Source organism: Urocitellus parryii, chromosome 11, assembly GCF_045843805.1.
Source record: "Urocitellus parryii isolate mUroPar1 chromosome 11, mUroPar1.hap1, whole genome shotgun sequence".
Taxonomy (NCBI): Eukaryota; Metazoa; Chordata; class Mammalia; order Rodentia; family Sciuridae; genus Urocitellus; species Urocitellus parryii.
Window position 1 is genome coordinate 22,562,605 of NC_135541.1, and position 20,434 is coordinate 22,583,038.

Genomic DNA, 20,434 nt, shown 5'->3' on the forward strand with positions numbered 1-20,434 from the left:
AATGGAATGTAGAAATTGACAATTTGGGGAAGTGTAACAGTAGTCCACTTTAAATATAACACTTGCTTTGAATATAATGCTGCTCTGCCACTGCAACTTACTTTTTTAAATGGACATGTTTCTTTCTCTTCCTCTCTCCCTGCTCCTCCCTAATCTCCCCCCCTCTCTAATCTCAGGGAAAACAGTATTACCACATGAATAAAGTAACCCAGACTTTAGGAATGGTACCAGAAGATCTCAGAAATGACAACCTCCCAAATTGAGGAACTCTAAGTAGGCCAGAGGGGTGGGAGGCAAAGGGAGGAGGCAGGGGGTTAGCAATGATGGAGGAATGTGATGACATCTTTAGCCAAAGTACATGTATGAAGACATGAATTGGTGTGAACATACTTTATATACAAACAGAGACATGGAAATTTGTTCTATATGCCGTAATAAGAATTGTGATGCATTCCGCTGTCAGGTATTTAAAAAATAAAACCAATTAAAAAAAAACATGACAGGGCTGGGATTGTGGCTCAGTGGCAGAGCACTTGCCTAGCATGTGTGAGGCACCAGGTTCGATCCTCAGCACCACATATAAATAAACAAAAAATAAAGGTACATCAACAACTAAAAAAAAAAAAAAATGACAACCTCCCAAATTAGCAAGTGAATTACAACTCCAGACAGAGAACACGTGGAATGTAGCCTTTGAATCACCTGTTTAAAAGCCCCCTGTTTCTGCTGGTGGGCAGAATCACAGCCTTTAGGACAGTAGTCCCCTCTGTTTCTCCTTGGCTAGAAAAGCAATAAATCTTTTCCTTTTTCTCAAAAAAAAAATTAAATCAATCGCTCATTTTTCCCCCCTAAAACTCAACCTTCTTTTCCTGAGAAATGATGCACACTTTACAGAGGAGGAAGCTGAGACCAGTGAAGAGTTGTGCTTTGGGCAAAGGTGAAGATGCCAGAGAGCTAAGCAAATTCAGGGCCTCTTTGTCCCAGCCTAGAACTGTTTCACTGCAGTTGCGAGAGCTTCGAACCCAGAATGCAGCTTAGATCAGCAGGGGTCGAATCCACTCGCCGCTACCCAGCCAGCCGGATCCCACCAAAGCCACGCCCTCCTTTTGGCGACCGCTAGGGAAAAAGGAGAGAAAGGCCATAGCTTGTCTCTTTAATGCGCGCCCCCGAGGCCTGGCGCGCCCCCGCCACTATAACTGGAGTGCATGGAGCAGGCTGCTCTCAGAGGGAGTGGGGCAGGCGCTGGGTACCCGTTGACCGACTTTTCCAAGTGCCATCAGAGGCCAGTCCTTTCCGCTTCCTTGGACCAGCCTCAGGGTGCTCACAGCTGAGGACTTTACACCGTCTGGGCTCTGGGCTGGGTGGTACCCAGGTGCCGCGCGGTGACCCTAGCCGGCTGTGTCCGCTTCCCGCCCCTCTTCCCGCAGCGCTCGCCGTCGGGCGAGAGCTCTGCCGCCGCCACGTCTCACACCCCGCACTACCCGCCTCATGCTGGTGCATACTTACTCCGCCATGGTGAGTAGTCTCAGGTCCCGCCGCACCGGGCACCCTTGGCCGGAGAATCGAGGAGCCCGCGCGCTGCATCTTCCAAACCTCCTGCCCTAGCGCCAACGAAATCTCGGAGGGAGGGAGCAGTAAGGACTCCGCCAGCTTAGAGGGAGGTGGGTAGGAGACCACGGTCCTCAGCCTGAGGCTCCTGCGCCCGCGGGTCATTTGGTGATAGACACTGGGCCCGAGGAAGAGGATCGGACGGCAGCTGGATCCTCCGGAGCCAAGAAGGATCCTTTCTGGTTGGGGTCCTTTCAGCTGCCGGTGGGTCACCTAGCTCTCCCTTTCCTTCCCAGGAGCGCCCCGACGGGCTCGGCGCAGCGGCTGGCGGGGCCCGTCTGTCGTCTCTGCCCCAGGCAGCCTACGGACCCGCGCCGCCGCTCTGCCACACGCCGGCGGCCGCAGCTGCCGCCGACTTCCAGCCGCCCTACTTCCCGCCGCCCTACCCGCAGCCTCCACTGCCCTACGGCCAGGCGCCCGACGCCGCCGCCGCCTTTCCCCACCTGGCCGGGGACCCATACGGCGGCCTGACGCCCCTGGCGCAGCCACAACCTCCGCAGGCTGCCTGGGCCGCGCCCCGCACTGCCGCCCGCGCCCACGACGAGCCGCCCGGCTTGCTGGCGCCGCCCGCCCGCGCTCTGAGTCTAGACCCGCGCCGTGACTACGCCGCCGCAGTGCCCCGGCTACTGCACAGCCTGGCCGACGGTGCGCACGGCCTAGCTGAGGCGCCCCTGGGCCTTCCCGGGCTGGCGGCGCCACCTGGCCTGGAAGATCTGCAGGTGAGACTCGAGGGGTCTGGGATGGCTACCCACCTCCCCTCGCTCCCTCTGGCTGCGGCGATTTAGCAACCTGGCTGGAGGTAAAAAGTGACAAATGCAGGGACATAACTTTTCTCCCAGTTCTCCCACTCCAAGATACGTCCCACGTCCTGGTTTAGACACTGCCCGCAGTTTAAAGGTAGCCTGGCACTTTGTCAATGCGTGGTGCCTGCGCAACTCTGAGCAGGGAGGGATCAAATCTCTTCTCTTTCTTCCGGTGTGCCATTGAGCCACGTTGGGCATCCATTCCCGTCTGATGGGCAGTCTTCTGGGGCATCCTGCTCCTGGAGCGAAGGGAGGCGCAGTAGTTGCTTGTCTAAGCCACGGTGAGTACCCAGGATTCCAGCTTGGCGCCAGATAGATAGTGCGAGCCACCGCTATCCCGGTCCCACCCGTCGCCGCCTTGGGCGGCTTTGCAGCACGCAGTGCTGAGCGGACAGAGATAGGGGCAGCAGGGGCTTGGGAAGCGACAGACGACTAGATTTACTCACGCCCTCACTGCCACCTTCACCTACTTGCAGGCCATGGATGAGCCGGGAATGAACCTCCTGGACCAGTCTGTGATAAAGAAAGGTAAGGAATGGTGTGTAACTGCCAGGGCAGAGCCAGGCGAGATAGTGCAGGCCCGGGGAGCACAGACCCATTTTCTTCACTGCCGCCAGTGCCTCCTGTGCGTCACCAGGCTCGGTGGCCTCTGAACATTCTTCACGAACCCTTAGAGGGACAGCGAAGGCTGCGGGCCTGGCTAGATATTGGGCAGTAGAGCGGGGTCTGTGATTTTGTCCTGAAGCCTGCCGCCTGCTGTGGCCTGAGCTGGGTCGGCTCCCTTGGCTGCGACTCCTGGGCCTGGCCTTCCCTCGCCAAGGGGAGGGCGCTCTTGTGGATCTGGAGTTAATTTGCAGAACGAGTTAAACCACTTCCCTATTTCCTAAGAGGTGGGAATGGGAGTGTTGTTCCACAGATTTTTGTAGATGATTTCCACTTTACAGAGCGTATGCATTTTGGAGCTTAGCAGTGGCTCTCCTACCCTTCCTTCCCTGAAAAGCCTTGAGGCCCTTTCAGTTTTCTGCTAGGGAATTTTCTTTCAGCAGGAGCTTCCTGTGGCTAGTAGGCTTAGAAGAACTGAATATTGTTGTATTAGGCTGTAAGTTTGTGGGTCAGGGCTTGCGTACTCCTGGATGTCCCTGTCTCTGTTAGAGTTCAAAGTCCTGTATATGTCCACCTGTTCCTTTCCCAGGTGTCGGATATTTCTTGGTATGTCTTTGTTAGTGTGAGTGTATTTGTAATTTGCATCTTTGTACTTTGGGGTACATTTCTGTTTGGAGTTCTCAGTGTATGTGTCAGGATCTCTGTTGTGTCTTGGAATTTGTCCTTTGGTATCTGATAATTTCTAGACATGTGAGATTCCCTTCCTGTAAGTTTTCCAGGTGTCCTTTTGCATTAGTAAAATCAAGGGTATGAGACACAACCTTGAGTGGCTTTTGGGGCCTGAGGACCAAGTGAGTGAGTGAACCTAAGTTACCTGTCCTTGAACCTGGGTGGGGGCCAGGAACTGGGAAATTTCAAGGATGATCCTATCTCCCGGGAACAGTGGACCAAGTATAATGGAAGACTCTTGGAGATAGTACCTTCTATCAGGACAGGAGCTGTCCACTAAGCCAACAAAGCCCTGCTAGTTGAGCTGGGTGGGGTGCACAGTGTAGTTGCTGGGGTCTCCTCACAACCTCAGCTATTGGTGACATCCCAATTCCTGGAGGTCCCCACCGGCAAGTTCTGGGAAGCCTGTCTTGAGGAAGGGTAAAACAATCTGCTGTTGCTCAGAGTACCTTAATCCTGAATTATGGCTAGGAACCAGAGCTGGTTTCTTTCAAAGGACATCAGGTTCCAAAACTCTTGAATCTTAGATGCGCCCCGAAATCCCCGAAGGCAGTCCCAGGGACACAGTGAGTGTCTGTGCGCTGCGCGCTGGCTTGATGGAGCCAGCAGGAGGCACGGATGTGGGTTCGCACACCTGCTGGATGGCAATGCCAGATCTCAGGTGGCCTAGCAAAGCGAGGTAGAAAGCCGGTAACCTAAGCGGAGAACCTGAGTTACAGCCCAAGGCGCTGCAGCAAAACCGGAATAAAGGGGCCAGGGCCCCGAGCGCTCGGCAGACGTTTGGGGAGTAGAGAGTCGGTGCCTGGGCTTGCGGTCCTAGCAAAAGCCAAAGTACTGCTGGCTCCAGCGGTGTCCACCTAGAGGAGCCGCTGCGGCGACGAAGGCGGCCCACCTTCAGTCCTGCACCCAGGAGCCTCGTCACCCCCCCAGTTTGCCCTGGTCCTCTGCGGTCGCTGCGGGACCCGGCCTCATCGCTAGCCCCGCGGGTCTCCAACTGGGCAATGGGTTAGCGCCTTTCTTCGTCTTCGGATCCTTCGGAGAGCACTGGAAGTCCCTGTTGTTTCCTGGGGAGCTCCAGCGCCCGCCGGGTGTGATGTGGGACCCCACTCCGCCCGGGGCCTTAATTATAGAAAGTTACTCTAGGCCAGCTGAAGCGTCCGGCTCTTCCAGGTCCTCCAGCCTTGGCTGGAGGGGCGGCTGCGTTACAAAGGGTTAGGGTCCTGCGTAAGAAACCCGGGCCACCCCACCCCGCAGCAGACAGATCCTTGGGCCTCCATCTCGCCTGTGCCACCGGATGCGAGCCTGGAAGCCCTAGGGGTCCAGCCCGGGATTATGCAATCTTGGCAGATTCCAGGCACTTGCCCTGGAGAGGAGGGCCCGCGACGCGCAGACCCACCACACACTTCCACGTCTGCCCCTTGCAGCCACAACTTGGGTTTGGGGGTGGCAAACTGGATTAAGGCCTAACAGAGGGGAAATTGGGAACCCTCCATTTTCTGCGCACAGTTGTCACCTCCAGTTTTGCAACCCGTCCTAGAGAAACAGAAAGCAGGCGGTAATGGTAGGGGAAAGAGCTGCGCAGAAATATTTTCCAGCCGAGGAAGGAGGGGTGGGTGGGTGAGGGTGTCTGTGCAAGACACCATAGGAACTCACAGGACAATGAGCCGAGCCAGCCGCAAGCGCCTGCGGTCAGGAGGCTTCCTAGAAGAGAGATTTTAGCCAGGTGCAGTGGGTGGGTGCTCAGTGGGTACTAGGTGATGGGATTTTAAGTCTGAGTAAATTGGGAGAGGGAGTATGGAAAGGGCCGATCTACTTTTACCCCGTACTGGGTAAAAAGCATGTGCAAATGCCCTTCCTGTGGGAAAACCAGATAGGATAAAAAGAGTCAAAAGTTTGTGTAGGTTTCATGTTATACAGTCACAGCTGGAGGGGCGTGGTTTAGAGTTGAGAATTGAATTGCATCCCTCCTTCTCTCCCAGAAGAGAGTGGGTGATTGCCCTCTTCGAAAGCAGGAAAATCAGTTGTTCAGCCTCCTGGGGTCTCCCGGACAGTGGCTGATGTCACCAGCTCCTCTGCCTTCTTGGGCTCTGGGAAGGTTCTGAAAGTTAAGGAGTGAGGTACTCACCGTATGAATCAAGATAAGTAATCTTAATGCAATATTTAAAATTTTTTAAAAATGCAAAAATCTATAACAAACATAATATCAAAATCTTACACAAAGACAGAATCTAACCCTGCACTTCCATAACCCTTCCTTACTTGCCTCCCAGGCTGCTGTCTGCTCTAGAAAAAAACAGTGGCAATGCAGATAGTTTGGACTTAACCTGAGGACAGAGGGAGCCATGGAAGAGTGTGAAGAAGGGGGGAGAAGGGATGAGAGTATGTTTAAAAGAAATCCTCTTGCAGTTGTTGAGAAGGAAACTTAACCAGCAGGTCCTACTGGGGTAGAAGATGCAAGAAGGCTGAGGGGAAGGGTCACTGCCCCTCCTGTTTGCCTTTCTCCTGCTGCAGCCACACACTCAAGGCTTTGGACTCCTGGGACCCTAAGTGTGAACTACAGAAGCAAAGGCATCAAGATCCCCTGGTGGTGCTGGCTAAAAATGTAGTTCTGGCTAGGCCCTGTGCACTCGCCTATAATCCCAGCACTCCAGAGGCTGAGGCAGGAAGATCTCAGATTCAAAGCCCAGCCTCGGCGATTTATTGAGACCCTAAGCAACTTAGCAAGTCTCTGTCTCAAAATAAAAAATAAAAAGGGCCTGAGATGTGACTCAGTGGTTAAGCAATCCCTGGTTCAAAAAAAAAAAAAAAACTGTTTCGGGGGGCCTGGGGTTGTGGCTCAGTGATAGAGCACTTGCCTAGCATGCGTGAGGCACTGGGTTCAATCCCTGGCACCACATAAAAATAAAATAAAGGTATTGCGTCCATCTGCAACTAAAAAAAAAAAAAGGCTGTTTCTAGGCACCTCCCCACATCTGAATGAGAATCCCTAAAGTATGGTCCTAGAACTTGCACTTTAACTGATTGATTGAGGAAACATTTACATAGCTAAAATTCATTTGTTGTATGAATATTATTTACTTTTAGTAAAATGTACAGAGTTGTATAACCATTAGCACAATTTATTTTGAGACATTTGTCACCCCTCAAAATTTCTTTATTGCCATTTGTAGTTAATCTTCATTCTCCCGCCAAGCCTTAGGCAATCACTGATCTGTCTGTAAATTTGCATATCCTGAACATGTTGTATAAATACAATAGATTATATGCAGACTTTTTCAGTTTTAGCTTCTTTTACTTAGCATTACGTTTTTGAGGCTCATTCTTGAAACATATATTAGTAACTTTTCTTCTTTTCATTGCTGAGTAGTTTTCTACTATATGTAACACACTTTTGGGGGGTCAGAGGCTGGGGAATTGAACCCAGAGTGCTGCTGTAACACTGAGTTACATTCCCAGCCCTTTTAATGTTTCATTAAGTAATTTCAGTTACTTAAGACCTCACTAAGTTGCTCAGGCTGACTTGAATTTGCAGTCCTCTTGCCTCAGCTCCTAAGTCCCTGGGATTTTAGGTGTGCACCACCAACCACATCCAGCAACACATTTTATTTGCTCAGGCTGACTTGAATTTGCAATCCTCTTGCCTCAGCTCCTAAGCCCCTGGGATTTTAGGTGTGCACCACCAACCACATCCAGCAACACATTTTATTTAACCATTGGTCACTTGATGAGCACTTGAGTTGTTTCCACTTTTTGGCAATTGGGAATTGCTGTAGACATTCATATACTTGACTTTGGGTAGACTTGTGTGCATTGCTGTTGGGAAAATTCCTGGATATGAAATCTTTGGACTATATGGTAAATATATGTTTAATTTTAAAGGAACTGCCAAGCTGTTTTCTATTTTATTTTGATTTCTTTCTTTCTTTCTTTTTGATGCTGGGATTGAACCCAGGGGCGCTTTAGCACTGAGCTATGTCCCAGCCCTTTTTTTGTGTGTGTGGTTCTGGGGACTGAATCCAGAGCCTTGTGCATGTGAGACAAGCACTCTACCAACTGAGCTATATTCCCAGCCCTGTCCCAACCCTTTTAAAGTTCTCACTAAGTTGCTTAGGGCCTCATTGAGTTGCTGAGGCAGGCTTTGAACTTTCATTCCTCCTGCCTCAGCCTCCCAAGTCACTAGGATTACAGGTGTGTGCCACCATACCTGGCCCAAGCTATTTTCTTTTTTTAATTTATTTTTTAGTTTTAGGTGGGCATGATATCTTTATTTTATTTTTATGTGGTGCTGAGAATCAAACCCAGTGCCTCACGCATTCTAGGCGAGAGCGCCACAACTTGAGCCACATCCCCAGCCCCCCAAGCTGTTTTCTAAAACAGCTTTACTGGCTTTGTGGCTTTACTGGCTGGGTAAGGTGGCGCTCACCTGTAATCCCAGTGACTGGGGAGGCTGAGGCAGGAGGATCACAAGTTCAAAGTCAGCTTCAGCAACTTAGCACGACCCTGTCTCTAAATAAAATATAAAAAGGACTGGGGAATGTGGCTCAGTGTTTAAGTGCCCCTGGTTCAATCCTGGGTACCAAAAAATAAAAAATAAAAATAAATGAAGTAACTTTATTAAGTTTTTATATTCCTACGAGCAATACAAGAGGGTTCTAGTTTCTCTACACCCTCAAATACATTTGATATTGTATGTCTTTTGTTATAACCATCTAGTGGTATCTTAATATAGTCCTAATTTCTCTCTCTTGAGGACTGTACCGTACCACCCAGGGCACTCTACCATTGAGCACATTATGTCCCCAGTCTTTTATATATATATATATTTTTTTTTTTAATTTTGAGACAGGGTCTCACTAAATTGCTAAGGCTGGCCTCAAACTTGTGATCTTCTGTCTCAGCCTCCCAGGTAGTTGGGATTACAGACTTTCACCACCATGCCTAATTTGCATTTCTCTAATGACTAATTTTGTTGAGCACTTTTTCTTGTGTTTATTAGTCATTCATCTATCATATTTGATGAAATGTCTTCACATATTTTGTTGTTTTCTAACTAGGTTGTTATCTTGTTGAGATAAGAGGGTTTTTTTATATGTTCTGAACACACATCCTTTATCAGATTTATATGATTTGCAGGCATTTTTTTCTAGCCTGATACCTCATCTATTTATTTTCCTTTTTTAAAAAAATATTTTTTAGTTACACTTGGACACAATATCTTTGTTTTGTTTATTTATTTTTATGTAGTGCTGAGGATCGAATCCAGTGCATCACACATGAGAGCAAGCATTCCACCACTGTGCTACAGTGGTTTATTTTCTTAATAACATCCTTTGAGGGACAAAAATTTTGAATTTTTTTAAAAAATATTTTTAGTTGTGATGAACACTATATCTTTATTTATTTCTATGTGGTGCTGAGGATTGAACCCAATGCCTCACGTGTGCTAGGCAAGAAGTGCTCTACCACTGAGCCACCACCCAGCCCCCCAAATTTTGAATTTGGACAAAATCCAATTTATAGTTATTTGCTTTTATGGGTCATGCTTTTGGTGTTATAACTATGTGCCCAACCCAAAGTCTTGAAGATTTTTCTCCTCTGTTTTGTTCTAGAAGGAATTGCAATTTTAACAAGCTTTCTGAGAGTCTGTTGCACACCCCCAGATTCAGTAGCCAGACTGTATCTACCACCTGTGGATAGAGTGTGATTTGGGTATGTGAGTTGAATAACTGAGAGCTCTTGCATCAGCTCTGAGCCTTGGGAGTACATGAATGGCTTCTGCCTGTGTGACCAGGGGCACACTACAGGCAGACCATCTCAGCTTCAGGAGTCACTGTGGTGGGAACTGTCCTGTGGGTGTGGGAGACCACCAATGTCCCTGCTCTGCAGTCTGGGCTAGTTTAATTCCCCCCTACATGACAGCCCCCTCCCCAGCACACCAGCTTCCCTAATCTTGGACTCCATCCCTCTTGCTGTTTTTGAGGAAAGAGGTTCTGAAGGAAAAGGGACAGGTAGGGGAAACAGCAAGGTCTGTTATTCGTAGACACATATGTCCCTTGCCATTTCACACACATGTCTGCACCTAGTTTGCATAAATATATCATTGACAGGATAAGGCACTTATGTGTGTCCATATGCTTGTGGTCACCCTCAAGGAGGGCAGAGACTGTGTCTGTATACAGAGCTGTGGTTGAGTATTGAGTGTGTGTACACATGGACAATCTCATCGTCATTGCTCTATGACAAGGGCAAATAATTTTGTGTATGGTCACTTCTGGGACACATACCCATATTTGCACATGCACAAACAGCTTCACAAAGCCTTGGTCTCTCTCCCCTGTCACTGGCCTGGCCTCAGGGGATTCCAGTTTTAATAACAATTGGATGGAAGAGAGAAAAAATTTTGTTTCTCTGATCCCTCCCTCTGACTAGGAGAGATGGGAGAAAGGACAGTCACTTTGTCCTTTTTATTGCTAATTGATCAATTTGTAGGTTTATTTTTTAAAATACAGTGCAGTTGGCCCTTTCTAAATGTCTATTTCTGTGAGTTTTGACATATATATATGTAGTCATGAAACCACTAAAACAATCCAGCTATAGAATAGTTCTATCGTCCCAAGTCCCCTCAAGGCAGAGGGGCACAGGTGAAGAGGGACCTAGGGATAAGCATTCTCAGGCACACATGAGCAGGTCTGGGAGTTTACATATGTGGCTCATATTCTATTTCTACTGGTCAATGTGAATCTAGGGCCTGGAGGACAAATGGGGACCAGGCAAGACCAGTAGGCAGGAGCCAAAACACCAAGAAGGATGAAGGAGGCCACTGTAGCATCGTGGTCAAGGACATGAGCTTTGGAGTTAGGAGACAGAGTGAGTTCTGCTCCTTCCTTGCTGTGCCATTTTAACCTCTTTGAACTTTCCATTTCTTCCTTTTGACATGGGATATGGACATCAGCTCTTCTCCTCAGAGCTGTTCATGTACAGCATATGGTATATAGTTGGTCCTCATTGACAGCAGGTGATGTCATTCTGCACAGCTGTGGAGTTGGGGATTGATCCTCAGGGAACTGTCCAGCCATTGATGGGCTTCAGGCTGTGAAGTGATGCGTGACTTAGAAAGATCCCTCTGCAACAGAGCAGGGGCACCCCAGCAAGGCCTGTGACGAAATTCAGGTGGGAAGTGAGCAAGTGTCTGTCTGTGCATAAAAGAGGCGGCGTCCCAGGCAAGCTAGGATGCGAACACGGTGGGACATGGTGTAGATGGGCACGTGAGCCAGAGAAGTGCGGAGGGTGTTGGCTGGGCAGCTGGGTGGAAGATGGGGGTATCATCCAGGGAGGGTGGAGGGTGAGGGGCTCTGCCACGCTAGGCAGAATTAGCTAATTCTAAGCTAACTGGGTTAGCCTTGTTTAGCTCTGTATTCCCAAGATATAGCATGGTCACCAGCCATGGTGGAAAGGCTCAGGGCACTGCTTTTGAGACCATGGTGGGTTGGCTTTTGGTTCTCATTTTACCAGCTAAGTGATCTGTGGCTCACTGACTTCACCTTTCTGGGCTTTAGCCTCCTCCTCTGTAGAATGGGAATAAGGGTAGCTCCCTTGTGGGTTGTTCTAAGGACTCAGGGGGGTTATCTGTGTGAACATACAGCATAGTGTGTGCTCAGTAATTGTTAACCTCAGACTCCTCACTTGATTCCTATTACACACACACACACCACACACACACACACACACAGAGAGTCTTGTCTTTTGAGGCTCTCAGTTCCTTGAAAGAACAGAAACCTAAGGGGTTCCTCTGAAGAAGCAAGTGCCTCAGTATTCTCCCTTCTCTCTGCAGTTAAGCAGGAAGATGGAGGTTACACTTTGGGAAGAACTTTCTTTTAGAGCCAAGAGTATCTGAGTTTTAGAAAATTAATCCATTAATCTCTAAGTTTTAAATTCTGTTAATATTTCAACAAAATTGACACAGGTACATTAAAATATGTTGGGAGTCATGATTTAGATCTTATACCTTATTAATATTATTAATAATCTTAATAATCTTAATAATCTTATACCATATTAATATTAATTAGTATTATTATAATTATTAAATTACATGTAATTATATTCATACTGTTACATAACTAACTATATTATGCCATGTGATTGTATTACATATTACATTTAATTTTTTTTTTTTTTTTTTGGTAGTGGGGATGTAACTCAGAGGAGCTTTACCACAGAGCCACATCCCCAGACCTTTTTATTTTTTCTTTTGAGTCTCACCAAGTTGTTTTGGGTTTTTGCTGAGGCTGGCTTTGAACTTGCAATCCTCCTGCCTCATCCTCCTGAGTTGCTGGGATTACAGGTGTGCAACACCACTCCTTGGCTATTTTTTAACTTTTTGTAGGTGTTCCACATCTGGTACAATCGGGCAAAATGGATTAACTTTTGTTTCCTTTCCCTGCCCTTCATAAATAATTAAGAAGTATCCAGGCAAGGGCACTTTTGGGTTTTTTTTTTTTTTTATTCATTTCCTACAGCATCCCAGAGTGACCTAACAAGAAGGGGAACAGGGCTGGAAGCTTAATAGGTCTATAATCTCCTGGTCCCCAGGATGGGGGCAGTCTGAAGCTCCCAACCCCCTCATTGATCTCAGGAGGTGGGAATGTATTGAAGACTCTCTGTGATTGCTCAGACAGGATGACCCTGTTGTGGTGACCCAGGAATCCTACCTCCAGCTCAGACTCCATTTCCTCACATCCAGCTCCTTCTCTGATGGCACCCACCAAAACACTAGCAATCTGCTGAAGCTGAGTTTAAAGAGGGAACCATGCTGGGGACTTTAGAGGACATGGGTTCAAAAGCCAGACAGCTGTAGGTCCAGGTACACACCTGTTAGCTGAGTGGACTTGGTGTATCACTTTAACCCCAGCGTGCCTCAGTTTCTCCCTTTGTAAAGCAGGGATACTGGGGTCTCTCAAGGTGCATGGTTGGTGAGTCAGGAATGTGCCTGCTCCCCAGCTGGCTGGTGGCTGACCTGTGGCTGCTGCTCAGTGTCCCCCACTCTCTCTTCCCTTGCTTCCACTCCACAGTCCCCATCCCCTCCAAAGCCAGCAGCCTTTCGGCCCTCTCATTGGCCAAAGACAGCCTGGTTGGCAGCATCACCAACCCCAGTGAGGTCTTCTGCTCCGTGCCTGGACGGCTTTCATTGCTCAGCTCAACATCCAAGTACAAGGTGACCGTGGGGGAAGTACAGCGGCGACTCTCACCTCCTGAGTGCCTCAACGCCTCCCTCCTGGGGGGCGTCCTCCGCAGGTAGGAAGGCCAACCCACAACCACTGCACAGCCCACAATCCCTGGTTTCTTCAGACCTTCTGAGGGCATCCGAAAGGGGGCCAGCCTCACTCCTACCCAAAACATCATCCCCACTCAGTCTCCTGGGAGGAGGAAGGCCCAGGGACTCCAGATCACACAGGTGCTCGGAGGCAGACCCAGGTCCCCAGCAGTTCCCACAGGCCTTTGGGATTGTGGTGGTGGGTAGAAAAAGAAGCCCAGCCACAGAGAAAGCATAAAGGACTTATCCATGTTGGAAAGAATGGACGAGGCTGGGTCTGGGGAAGAGAGACTGTCATCTACACCCCCCCTCCCCCAAAAGGTACCCCAGCACCTAAGGCCCTGTAACATAGACCTCACTGGTGTATGTGTGCTGGGGATGGGAGCATGGTAGTTATCAGTTTGTCTTCATTGCTGTGTATTTCTCTGCATGTCCTTGTGCCTGGGAAGGGTATTTCTGCTTCAGGGCTGTAAGTTTTGATGAGTCTCAGGATGTGTGTGTTTGTGAGTTAGGAGGTGGCTAGAAGTATGTTTCCATTAATGTGAGCATCCTGTTACTAAGTGGCAATGTGTGGCCTAGCGTGTGTCCTATTCTGTGTGTATGTGATGGCATGTGCATGTGCAGGTAGTTTTATGTATGTTTGCTTGCCTGTACTTTTGTGTGGGCACCACATTTGTAGAGGTGTCTCTATATTCCTGGATAATTTGAGCTTCCTGGAGGGACTGAGTATCTGTACATATGTCTCTGGGATCCTGATTTGATGTTATCATGGGTCTGTCTTGGGTCTCTGCATGTGTATCTCTTGGTGTCTCTGTATTCTTGGCCCTCAATGTGCCTCATCTATGTGTTTGTGGGTCTGAGTCTTGAGTGACTGTGTGTGTGTACCTGTGTCTTCCTGTCTGTGTCCCTGTGTCTCTTGTGGATCTGTGCATCCCCAACAAATGTGCTAAGGTGGGGAAAAGGATCCTGTGATGCTGCCCTGTATTACCCTTCCCTACCCTGGGCTATTGAGGACTGGGAAGAAGTGAGGGAATCTTGGAGCCAGGTTCTGGGCCCCCCTAAGCCATTCTTGACTGCAAAACCAGTAAAGTTAGAAAGAGTTTAGGATCTTGCTAAGAGACCCTAGAGAATTTCCAAAGCCAAACCTAAGCCTCAACAGGGGTTGGTGCAGGCAACAAGGCCCTGTAAGGATCACTTAGCCCACAGGCTTCTCTCTTGTCTTCATAGTTGTGTGTGTGTCTCTCTCTCTCTCTGCATATCAAGAGCCAAGTCCAAGAATGGGGGTCGATGTCTACGGGAAAGGCTAGAGAAGATTGGGCTCAACCTGCCAGCTGGCCGTCGGAAGGCTGCCAATGTGACACTGCTGACCTCACTGGTGGAGGGTGAGTGAGAACTGAAGGTGGGCTTGAGCATGAGTGTGAGGAGGTCTGTGTCACCTGGCATGACTTGTCTCTAATGCAGGAGGGTGTGTTTAGTCATGTGTGTATTCACGTAAACTCTGCAGTATCTCTGTGTCATGTGTAAGATGGTGTGTATGTGATATGTGTGCACAGTTGGCCCTCTGTACCTGTGGGTTCCATCTGAGAATTTAACCAACCATGGTTTGACAATGTTTGGAAAATATTCTACCTCTAATGAACATGAACAGACCTTTTGCTTGTCATTTATTCCTTAAACAATACAGTACAACTATTTACTTTGTATTAGCTATCACAAGCAATCTAGAGATAATTTCAAGTATACAGGAGGATATGCATAGATTAGATGCAGATACTGTGTGCCGTTGTATGTAAGGGACTTGAGCACCCATGGATTTGGGCATTTTCAGGGAATCCTAGAACCAGTCCCTTGAGGATACTATATCACCTTGCACATCTATGCATATGTGTGCACATGCAGTGGAGAGCTACTTGTGGGGTGTGTGTGTAGGGAAAGGCACGGCCAGTGTTTGGATGTGGTACGTAGATGGGAGGGGGACAGCCCTCTTCCCTGGAGGTCAATGACTCTGGGCTCTGCCTCTGGAAGTTCCAGGCCCAACCCTGGTAGTCCCAAGAGAGGGTAATGGAATTGAGGCTAAATTTGGGCAGACGTAGGAAATCAGAGGCAGGTATCTTCAGAAGTTGGTATCTTCAGAAGCGGGATGGGGCAGGTTGCCCCCTGGCCAGGGGGTCAGAGGTTCAAGGCTGGGTTCCAGGCTCAGAGGCACACCTGGTAGTAGTGACAGCTCTGATCCCCACAGGAGAGGCTGTGCACCTGGCTCGAGACTTTGGCTACGTCTGTGAGACTGAGTTCCCAGCCAAAGCAGCCGCTGAGTACCTGTGCCGACAGCACGCTGACCCCGGGGAACTGCACAGCCGCAAGAGCATGCTGCTGGCCGCCAAGTGAGTGAGGGCACTGTACACAGGCTGTCAGGAGTGCAATGCACAGACACAGACCTCAGATCTGGGCACAGTGGGCCCAACTGTGAGCACATGTACACGTACGTGGCACACTGCACCACACACAGGCACATCTGGACTCCCTGCTTAGGGTCACATGGGCACACTCCTGCATGCTGCACAGGAATACCTGGCACCACAGGTAGGTATATTTGGGCACCATGTTCATTACTTTCAGACCTAGTTAGAAGAGAAACCAGACTCATGGGATTGCCAAATGGAGAGACCTTGGAGGCTGCTTATATTGTACTGGAAAAAAAGCCCATCTATGGTGGATTCCACCTCATTCATGAATCAGTTCACATACCAAGTACTTCCTGAGTCCCAGTAATGTCTAAGATGCTGGCTGGGTTCCATGGTGACAAAGAAGAGTGATGACTGATCCTCTTGCCTGAGCCAGAGGGGTGCATAGAGAATTGGACAATGTCTGCAGACTGGAGTTGGACTCATATCCCAGCTCAGTCCCCATGACAGGTCATCTAACCTGTCTGAAATCAGTTTCCTCATCCATATGACAGGCATAGATTTTTTTTTTTAAAGAGAGAGTGAGAGAGGAGAGAGAGAGAGAGAATTTTTAATATTTTTTTATTTTTTAGTTCTCGGCGGACACAACATCTTTGTTGGTATGTGGTGCTGCTGAGGATCGAACCCGGGCCGCACGCATGCGAGGCGAGCGCGCTACCGCTTGAGCCATATCCCCAGCCCCATAGATTTGTTTTAAAAATCATTAGATGATGTATATAGTGTACTTGGCATAGCATCTGACCTCAATCTCTGCTGCTAGATAATATTTCAATTGTGTAAGGCAAATTTTGTGGTTCCCTAATGATTTCAAAAGACAAGGTTCCGTGAAGCACTGGGTTTTTGGGGTAGTTGAGAGGATCAAGGCAAGTTTTCTGAATAAGGCAGAAAGAAGTTGAGCTGAGCTCTGAATGTGGTCAGGACATCCACAGGGAGAGCACAGCCCAGTACGTGGAGCATGTGCTGTTTACTGGTTGTATGATATTGGGCTACTTGGTTAACTTCTCTGAACCTTGGTTTTCTTTTCTGTGAAATGAGTATAATCATCATTTGTAGACTGTTGGGAGAGGCAAGCAATTGTGTAATCTAAGAACCCAGAATACAGATTCTTCTCTGGGCCCAGAGCCTTGTCCTTTAACTTCTGACCTTCCTTCCCCCACCAGGCAGATCTGCAAGGAGTTTGCCGACTTGATGGCTCAGGATCGCTCCCCATTGGGCAACAGCCGCCCAGCACTCATCCTCGAGCCTGGAGTGCAGAGTTGCCTGACACACTTTAGCCTCATCACCCACGGCTTTGGAGGGCCTGCCATCTGTGCTGCCCTCACCGCCTTCCAGAACTACCTGCTGGAGTCACTCAAGGGACTGGACAAGATGTTTCTAACCAGTGCAGGCAGTGGGCATGGTGAAACCAAGGCTTCAGAGAAGGATGCCAAACATCGGAAATAACCGAATCTCTCATTCATCCTAAGGGGCTCCCAAGCCCTAAGTTGAGACTTAGCTCCTAAGGTGGCCCTGAAAGGACTAAAAGGTGGGATTAGAGTCAGGCCAGAAAAAGAACATTCATCCAGAAACCCCAGTTAGGGCTCTGGATAGGAGCAAGGGAGGTGGTCTGTTGGTAAGAGCCCAGGTATCTGTCTCACGTGTGCAATTGTCTGACCTTTGCTAAAAAGGGCTTGGACAGGAAACTGGTATGAAAAAGTCTGGCTTGAGGAGCAGAGCCCTACCCTTTAGGGAGTCTGGGCGGCAGTGGGCTCCTAGGGGCCCAGGTTTTCTGCTTTTTACTAATAGCTGGAGGACATTGTTAACAAATCAGAGGTGCTACTGAAGAGCTAGTAAGCCTCATCCCAGAATCTCCTACCCCAGAAAAGAGGTGCTGGAAGGAGGTCCCAGTGGGCTTTGTGAACCCTTTCCATTCTTGAAGCAAAGGGCAGGAGAAGCCCTTGTGGAACAAAGACAAAGCACAACTTGCAGAACTTGAATCCAGGCTGCGCGTCACAGCCCTGTTGCTTTTTGTCCTATTTATTTATGTATGATGTAATTAAATTTGAAAGTTTAAAAATGTCGAGCACAACTTACTTATCCCAGTGAGTTGGGGATTTATTTCACTGTTTTCTGCTCATTCTCTGAGAGGACCACCAGGACCAGGACAGAGACGGTGTTTTGTTCACAGAGAGCTGTGCATGGGCTGGGAGGGAAGAAAGGTATGTCAGGCACCCTGATGTCATCACAGGGTTTTGTGTTTGCTGTTTCTCTCCACCCTACAGTTGATTGCTTCCTCAGTCTCTTAATAAAACCGGACCTTGGCTATGAAGCCCTTCCTGTCCTTCTTCAGTCCTGGGGCCTTTCCCTCCTTTGAGATCACTGAGTAGAGGCAGAACCTGGGATTTAGGAAGGACTTGGGGCAAGAAAGGGTCCTTAATGGGGAACACATTAGGAGTGGTGTGGATACCTCTGAGAGGGAGTCCAGATGTGGATCTATCTGGCTATCTGTGTGTGTCAAGTGAATACTGTTTGTGTATTATTGTGACTTGCTGGCCTGTAGGTGAATGGGTCATCTTGGCTATTAGCTGTCTGTACTGTGTTGCCATGACTGTTGGTGGTAGGTTTCTGTGTCCGTGTGAATACTGGTGACTGTGTGTGTGTGTGTATGTGTGTGTGTATGTGAGAGAGAGAGAGAGAGAGAGAGATTATCAGGCCAATACTAATTCAACTCTTTTCTTGAGGATTTCACTCTTTGGGCATCTTTTTTTTTTTTTTTTTTTGTCCTGCATTTTCAATCTCTCCCTCCCTATTGAATTGTCTATAGATCGTTCCTCAAGCACACATATCTTCTTCTTCTTCCTTTTTTTTTTTTTTTTTTTTTTTGTGTGTGTGTGTGTGGTGCTGGGGATTGAACCCAGGACCTGGTGCATGCGAAGCAAGCTCTCTACCAACTGAGCTATATCCCTAGCCCCTTGTAGGATCTCTTATAAAACATAAATCCTTTCCCCATCTATTTATTATTTCCTTTGTATTTGAAATTTGTTTTGCTATTTACAATGCTGAGGATTGAGCCTGAGGACTCACCAATATTAGGCAGGTACTATACCACTGAGCAACACCCCCAGCCAAGTGAGTTTCTAAAAGGTTGCTACACCCCTACCTCCATTTTCTTTATTGCCAATTCTCCTCAAACCACTTCAGTTCCTAATAGTCCGTTGAAATCCACTTAGCATGGTCATCGATGATCACAATGTCAAATCCAAAGGATTTTTTTCCGGATTTAACAGTGGCATTTGCCACGGCTTACCACTTGTTCTTTTCTAAAACACTCCATGGTTCCCAACTTCTCCTGATTTCCCCTGACATCACTGGTTCCAATTCTGTCTACTTTGCTGGCAGCTGCTTTTTTTTCTTTTTATTTTTTAGTTTTCGATGGACACAACATCTTTATTTTATTTTTTATGTGGTGCTGAGGATCGAACCTAGCACCCCACGCATTCCAGGCGAGCACGTTACTGCTTGAGCCACATCCCCAGCCCCTTTTTGTATTTTATTGGAGATAGGGTCTCACTGAATTGCTTAGGGCTTTGCTAAATTGCTGAGGTTGGCTTTGAACTCATGATTCTCCTGCCTCAGTCTCCCAAGCCACTGGGATTACAGGATGCACCATCATGCCTAACAGCTAACTTCTTCTCTACTAGAATCTCATTCAATCCCATGATTTTACACATCATTTGTAGGATGCTAATCCCTGAATTTGCATCTTTGGCCCCAACTGGTCCCTGAACTCCAGGGACCAATATGGAGGACTTGACTCTACAAAAATCATGACCTCCTCCAAACTGTCCCATCTTTGCAAATGGTCTCACCTTCTACCCTGCTGCTCAGGCCAGGAACTGGGGAGTCATATTTGATTCTTCCTCTACATTCAGTTTCCCACTAAGTCTTACTGATTCAGAACCCATTTTTCCATCTCCACTGCTACCACCCTCAATATCTGTCTACAAGAGCCTCCCTACTGGTTTGATTTCACTGGTATACCTTCCTGCTAAGGCCCTGAAATGACCTGAACTTTGCCAACCTTACCTTAAGTTATTCTCTTCAATACCCACTTTACTCTAGCCATACGGATTTTTTTTTCTTTTTTTTTTTTCCAGTGTTGGGAATTGAACTCAGGGCCTTTTGCATGTCAGAAAAGCACTCTACCAACTGAGCTATAGCCCCAGCCCTACATGGATTTCTAGTCCTCAGACTTTCTCTGAGGGCCACTGCAGTCACTGTTGCCTCTGCCTGAATGACTCTTCCTCCATGTCTTTACAAGTATGCTGTCAGGCCCAGAAGTTGAGGATGCTTTGCAGAGATGAAGGTATGCAAGGCACATGAGGTTTAGACATTATCTTTCAGGATAAGGGTCCAAAGATGTGACTTCTTTTCCCAAGAAGTTTCAAAGCCTTAACCCACCCATAGAAAAGGATAAACGGGGGAAGGTGGAAGTATGCTGTGCTGTAATCAAGGCCCAGGACCTGGCAAGAGACATTCTTCTACTAAAATTATCTCAGATTACAGGAACTTGGGGGTTAAAATGACACAAAAGGAATTTAACACTTATAAAATACCTAGCATAAACAAATCAATAAAAGCTTGGTAAACAAGGAAGATGCTAGAATTTAAGAACTGTTCAGTACTAGACAACTTTCCCTAAGGAAAGAACAAGGTAGTTCTCATGAAGATCCAGGTAGTCCTCACCAAGACCAATTTTTATCTCTATATTTTTTTGTACCAGGTATTGAACCCAGGGGCACTTAACCACTGAGCCACATCCCCAGCCCATTTTTTAATTTTGATACAAGTTCTTCTAAGTTATTGAGGCTGGCCTCAAATTTGCAATCCTCCTGCCTCAGCCTCCTGAACAGCTGATTATAGGCGTGCACCACTGA

At 48.0% G+C, this 20,434-nt stretch overlaps 1 protein-coding gene across 1 annotated transcript; it reads left to right on the top strand.

Annotated features, from left to right (window-relative positions):
- The first annotated feature begins 1,488 nt into the window (after positions 1-1,488).
- On the top strand, positions 1,489-16,961 carry Tfap2e (transcription factor AP-2 epsilon). The gene is made up of 7 exons (XM_026393478.2): positions 1,489-1,515; positions 1,845-2,327; positions 2,888-2,939; positions 12,815-13,037; positions 14,320-14,438; positions 15,296-15,437; positions 16,679-16,961. Exons 1-7 carry the CDS (start codon positions 1,489-1,491, stop codon positions 16,959-16,961), a joined length of 1,329 nt encoding a protein of 442 aa, XP_026249263.1.
- Positions 16,962-20,434: the final 3,473 nt, after the last annotated feature.

Excerpts from the sequence above, each read along its gene's own strand:
- Tfap2e (XM_026393478.2), top strand. The coding sequence starts at position 1,489 with ATGCTGGTGCATACTTACTCCGCCATG. Across the intron at positions 2,940-12,814 it reads CCAGTCTGTGATAAAGAAAG|TCCCCATCCCCTCCAAAGCC; the intron begins GTAAGGAATGGT and ends TCCACTCCACAG. Across the intron at positions 15,438-16,678 it reads AGCATGCTGCTGGCCGCCAA|GCAGATCTGCAAGGAGTTTG; the intron begins GTGAGTGAGGGC and ends TTCCCCCACCAG.